At 36.9% G+C, this 6,577-nt stretch overlaps 1 protein-coding gene across 1 annotated transcript; it reads left to right on the top strand.

The window, feature by feature from the left end:
* The first annotated feature begins 306 nt into the window (after nt 1-306).
* LOC106305119 (F-box/kelch-repeat protein At1g64840-like) lies at nt 307-1,928 on the top strand. The gene is made up of 2 exons (XM_013741494.1): nt 307-450; nt 635-1,928. Exon 2 carries the CDS (start codon nt 640-642, stop codon nt 1,750-1,752), a length of 1,113 nt encoding a protein of 370 aa, XP_013596948.1. The 5' UTR covers nt 307-450; nt 635-639; the 3' UTR covers nt 1,753-1,928.
* Nucleotides 1,929-6,577: the final 4,649 nt, after the last annotated feature.

Below are 6,577 nucleotides of genomic sequence, written 5' to 3'. Positions count from 1 at the left end.
AATACATATATGTGATAATCATTATTCTTTAATAAAAAAAATCACCGACAAATCAAATTAAAACAATTAATTGGAGAGTTATTTTATGAGTGACAAATAAGCAAAATTAATATATAGTAAGATAAGATAAGATTTAAAAATTAAAGGAAAAAAAAACACTTTTTAGTACTTTGAATCTGAATCGACGAAACCGAAACACTGAATGGGTAATTTACAATTACAACCTGGCCGTTTCCATTCCAAAACCGACGTCATTTCTCGATGCTATAAATTGCTCGCGGAGATGAACATGTATGGTCACTTCATTTCTTCTCCGACAACTTCTCCCTCCTAGGTTTTTGTCTTTCCATCAAGACATGCATGGTTACTTCTCTCACCATTGAAATTGTATCTCAAAGTCGTAGTATTACATAGTCGCCATTTCCGAGCACAATTCTCTGAAACCGAAAGGTACTGTGTCTTTTTTTTTTTTGGTTTTGTCGGCTATAGATACTCTTAAGTAATTAAGTTACTAGAGAAAAACCTTCTTGGTTAGTCATATACTTCGCTAGGAGATGTTATTATTAATGGAGGTTAATCCTTGTCTGTTCATGAAGTTGCTAAAGAGCTTAATTTTTTCTCTCTGGTTTCACAGCTAACATGGCTGAACCTGCAACGAAAGAGGAGAAGATGATACCAGACTGGACTAAGCTCCCTGAAGAGCTTCTTCAGATTATCACCCATAAAATGAACTGTTTCGATGTTGTTCATTCTCGCTCCGTCAGCACCTTGTGGCGATCGGCATTCCCATATCCGGCTTCCCTGCTGCGCTCAAGCTACTCTCTTCCCACTTATCCTGTCGAAAAGGACGGCTTGTGCTCCCTCCACAAGATCCCTTTCCTCCTCGCCATTGATGAGTCGGCTTCTGAGTTTTTCATGGGATTAGTAGGCCGAGACGAGTCTGCTGACTACATGGAGGTGGTCCCATCTCCTCTTCAGTGCTCGCTAAGGGTGAAGATGCGAAAATCTGATCCAACAATATTGATGAACGTGATCGGCTCCCAGATCGTATCTCTAGGCCATCAGTACACAATGGTTTGTTGGGATCCTAAAGGATTGAGAACAACTTACAAAAACGCTGCTGCTATTCTTCCGCTAGGAGGAGGAGAGTTCGTTGTGCTCCGTATCTTCTCGGGAACTTTGTTCGTGTTAACAAGTACTAAAAGGAAGTGGGTGCGGCTTCGGGGCGTTCCAAGTTTTCGATGCACTGCTTTAGTCACTTTTAGAGGAAGGTTCTATGCTTCTTTCTTCTATGACAAGGAAATTCTAGCTATCCATCCTTATTCGCTAGTAGCAGTTCGCCTGATACCTCAAAACTTTACCTATGAAATCACTCATCTGATTCCAGCTGGTGATGATGAGCTTTTCCTGGTTAAGAAAAACAAACCTAATAATGGTTCTGTAACATGTACAGTGAGTAGGCTGGTGGGTTTAGGATGGGCCGAGGTCGATGATCTGGGAGACCGTGTGTTGTTTCTTGGACAAGATCGTGCAAATGTCTACTTCTCGGCTAACCAGCTTCCTGATGGTTGTGGTGTGACCGGGAACTCGATTTTGTTCTCCGCACGACCAGGCGTTGAAACCTACTTCTATAAGTATGGACCACCCGAAGTTCCAAAAAAAAACGTGGTGGGTGAATGGAGAATCTCAAGAGAAAGCCGTGTGAAATTCATTGATTCTCATGAGGCTTATGCTTTCCGGGTTGAGTTTTGAATTCTATGTCTTGCTTTGGGTACTTTAGGACATCTATTGCTTTTGTTTTTGTTTTTGTTAGATCAAAACAAACTTTTTCCTATGATTTTAGGTATTGACGTGATGTCTGGGGAAAAATGTTTTGGGTGGCCTTTCTCTTAATGAAGTTTCAGTTTGTCTTATTTGCCTGGAGAAGTTTCCAGTCGTATCAAAATACTTTCTTGGTTATGTTATGGTCCTTGTAGATTATTAATTTGCAAGCATGTTGACTCTACAAGTCTTCCTCTGAAACCAATCTCTTCATTAAATATAGTGCTAGCACAACTTTGCATTTCATTTTCCTATTAGTAATAGATAACTCTTAATACTATTAAGATTATATCAAGCCTATCTTATCCTTCACCAACTAGTTAGTGATATATTGGGTTCCAAGCTATCCAAGTTTATCCAACATAATTCAAGAAGAACAATTGAGTCGGAATATCTAAACTGGTTAGTCTAGATTATATAAACTGGTTATTTTTGTTTGATCACCAAGTCATTGTCAATTTATAGTCCATGGATTCGGATTCCTTGTCTCTCTCTTGAGTCTTGCTCAGGTTCTTCCAATAGCTTTTACAAAGGTGAATAAGATCCGAATGGCAAAGAGGATGAGCCTATTGGATAAACACTGGCGTGAAGTGGTCTATAAGCTTTTTGGTTTGAGAAGGAACGTAAGAGAATGAGATTGGTAGGAGGTTGGAAAGAGTTCTACGACGCTAATGATGTGAAGATATAAGATTCGATCATGCTGGAGCTGATTTGGTAAGCAGACAGAAACTATATTCCAACGTTCTGTTCCAATGTGAAATCCATTAAGAAAATTAAATTGTACCTCAAGTTATTGAATTGCATGAATCAATGTTTTAACCGGTGATATCTGTTTGTAACAAAGGCTGTGCTAAAGTCGAATTCTGGAATGCTATGTTTGTGTGAAGAAGACAATGAAATCTGCTTTTGATGTGTTGGCATTTTTTTTTTTTTTTGACAACAAGACAATTACAGACTCATATTGACTCTGTAAACCAGATCGGCAACTCCGCGTCCATATGAACGACGAAAGACGGTTGTTTCCTAGCACTACGTGCCATGCTATCCACCCGTAGGTTCTCCGTTCGGGGTACATAAATGATATCTGAGTTGTGGAAGCTTCTTCGTAAAAGCTTAATATCTTCTAGGTAGCTTTCAAATGCTGGCCATTCTTCTGGTTCCGAAACCATCTTCACCAATTGAGAACAATCCGTTGCAAACGTAACCTGAAACTGTCGTAAGTTCTTCATGCATTCCATTGCCCAAATCAACGCCTCCACCTCCGAGTGAAGAGATGATAGACACGCCCTTACATTCCTTGCCCCTAATAAACCATCAAAACCCGGTAAGGCATTATTTTTTGAAATAGTGGTCCTCAGTTATGCTGTGAGCTTGTTACTTCACTTGTTTGCTAAGCTGATACATACGTTTACTTGAGCTAGTTTGTAGTTAAGTCTTATAGAAGCTGAATCACAAATATACTGGAAAATGTCAAATCATTCAGTGGTTAAGTTGTGTTCATAAGAAGAAATAATTTTGAAAGCTTGCGGAAACAATATATTAAATCTAAAAGTAAATAAATAGCATAAAAACTAACATCTTTATGATTAATTTGTATTCTTTTGCTATTTAGTGATTCATTTGTGTTGGGGTCAAAATCGGTCACGACGGAATCAATGTCTAAAACTCCCCGAAAAATATTTCTCGATTTGTGAATTTCGTATAATTTTATTGAAAATATTATACGACGAAGTTATTAATATTATTGGGATAAAAAACGGACACGACGAAGTTAACATTCAAATATCCGTAAAAATCAGCATGAACGTTTTTACGAAAAGTAATCTTTGTAAAGAAATCTTTACGAAGAACTTTGCGGTGAAATCTTGCACTAATCTCGGTTGATTCATCGAAAGTAAACACCCATAGTCCAAGAACACGTTCATAAAACGTCAGAAAAGGATCCAAACAAGGTCTCCACGTAGCGACCGGTCCGCGAACGAGCCGGTCGCTACGTAGCGACTGACCCACGAACGAGTCGGTCGCTACGTAGCGACTGACCCGCGAACGAGTCGGTCGCTATGTAGCGATCGTCCAAGCCATTCGGTCGGTCGCTACGTAGCGGACCGACCAAGCCATTCGGTCGGTCGTTACGTAGCGACCGACCCGCGAACGAGTCTGTCGCTAAGTAGCGACCGACCAAGCCACTCGGTCGGTCGCTATGTAGCGACCTACCCGCGAACGAGTCGGTCGCTATGTAGCGACCGACCAAACCTTTCGTTCGGTCGCTACGTAGCGACCGAACCAGCGCGGACCAGGTCGCTACGTAGTGACCAAACTGTCTCGGACATCGATCAACGGGTACGACCCAAATCTGTGCATTCTCATCTGTTCCTCAATGCTAGCTCCCATGTACCGCAGCCATATCATTTCTCACATCATTCCGATCAAAGTTACCGTTGAAACTTTACGATAAAAACCGAGAGAACTTGTTTTTGTCGAAAAGAAAATCGTAACAAATGTTTCATGTTGAAAGACAGCCCAACGAGGTCTAAAACGCGACTAAAAACCCACGTACGATTCTTTAAGAATGAGCTCGTAGATACTATGGCGGTTTATGTTTTTATTTTATAAAAACATATATAAATATAAGTTTTCGCAGAAAAAATGTTAAGTTTCCGCGGATAAACATGAAGGTTGGAAAAAATAGAATATCTCCATTTTTCACTTAAGACGGCTTAAGGGTAGGAAGGAAAAAGATAAAACCAACCTTGGAGGAGTATATAAGGAGTCCTAGGCGAGAGGCACAAAAAAAAGAGGACGCTCGGCACTTAGAAACTTTGAGGCATTATTCTCGACATGCTCTGTTTCTATGACTGTCATCCGATTACCTGACGAACGCGCACAAGCAGTCCCATCTCTTGGTTCACTCTTGAACTACGTTCGGCTTGATCCTCAAAAGGGGTACGTAGGCAGCCTTTCATAAGGTTCAGTCCGAAATCAATCAAGACCATTTTCATATCTTTTTCATCTTTTGTTATCGAGCTGCGACTCAACTAGGTTTAAGGTTTTAGGCTGCTAGAACTAGGTAATTCGCTGACAGCTCTTGCGGCCGAAGCTTTTATAATCTCTTGTAATGATCGCAAAGCTCTTACGCGGATTCGAAATAAGATATACCTTTTCTATAAATTTGTTTTGTTATCTTTTCATATTTTTCGCATTTATTCGATCACTTGTCGTTGGCTCTCGCTGAGAATCCGAAACTTCAGGAAAAGTTAGGGTTTCCTGACTTTCCTCCGATTACGGAAATCGACGATGTGAATTTCGATTCCCACAATTTGCCATTTTCCACATTTCGGTTTTATGCTGATTTTTGGCCATGTTTTCTTCTTTCTATTGAATAGTAGGAGTATTAACCGATATTATTTGGTACCAAAACAAAATTAGAAAGTTCATTCTAAAAATATTTTGGGTATCCAAACTTAAGAGTTCGGTTATTTTCGGTTTCGCTTACGGTTTACCATGTGTCTCGAAGTTGAAAATGCAAGGCAATTCAGAACCTCGAGATATATAGAGAAGGATTATACTAGTATCATTTTTGTTTAGAAAAAATACGCTTTAAACCACTTTTTCACTTTCTAATTTCATTTGGCTACATAGTAATTGCCACATACTTTCTGATGAGAGAAAGATCTTAATGCCCTCTAACTAACAGAAATATAGGAACTAATCAAACCCTTAGAAACAACACGTGTTCCAACTCAAAACTCTCTAGTTACCAATTTATCTACCCAATTTATATTTTCTTGTTCTTTCATCGTTCTTTTTTTTCATCTTCCTCTTTTTCATCTTTTTTTTTTTTTGCTAAATTGTAAATATCATTTCAAAAAATAAAGTGTTAATGTATACAAAATTTTCAAACAAATTATAAGACACATGAAAATCAAAAGCGAACGAACATGTACCCGTTCTGCTTTGGAGCGAACATGACAACTAGCTCATGCACGGATATAAATATTATAAAGTAAATATAATATAATAATTTATTAATATTTTGTTTTTAATTTTTAATTATTCGGTTACTTATATTGTAATCAATATGCATGGTTTATTTTAAATAGCATTTTGTTATTTTAATTAGAGGCAAAATTTTGGATATATAATATCTGGACTGTTTGGTTATTATTTGGATATATTAGATAACATTTACTTTCCGATTGAACTATAATATTTTTATTGTACAAATTAAATTTTTTATTAATTTTTATATTTTCATGTAGTTTCATTCTTTTCTTAGATTTGTAAATATATTTTAGTAAGATTATGTATAATTTAATATATGTTGTTTTGAGGATCAAATAGTAAAATTAAACTAAAGTGTTGACGACTTAAAGTTACATAAATAAATATAAAAATGATAGTCCTTTGAAAACTTATGCATATATATAAGTTATACAAAATACTTAATTGTAATAGTTGGTTACTATATTTATAATATTATTTGAGAATTTCATATTTATTTAGTAATATGTTGAGTCGTTCTATAATTTATATGTATAAGAATATTACTATAACCAAAAATATATGTATACAGATCACCCGGTTTGGTTTACAGAGTCAGTATGAGTCAATATAAGTCGATTGACTTTGTATAAAAAAATTGGATTGGTCTAGTTATTCATTTTGTTGGTATATTATGTTACATATATTCAGTCAAATTAAAGTATAATTATTTCTAATATAATTCAACCAAATCGTATTAACTGTATTCATTGTA

Source organism: Brassica oleracea, chromosome C7, assembly GCF_000695525.1.
Source record: "Brassica oleracea var. oleracea cultivar TO1000 chromosome C7, BOL, whole genome shotgun sequence".
NCBI lineage: Eukaryota > Viridiplantae > Streptophyta > Magnoliopsida > Brassicales > Brassicaceae > Brassica > Brassica oleracea.
This window is presented reverse-complemented; position numbering and strand designations above follow the sequence as displayed.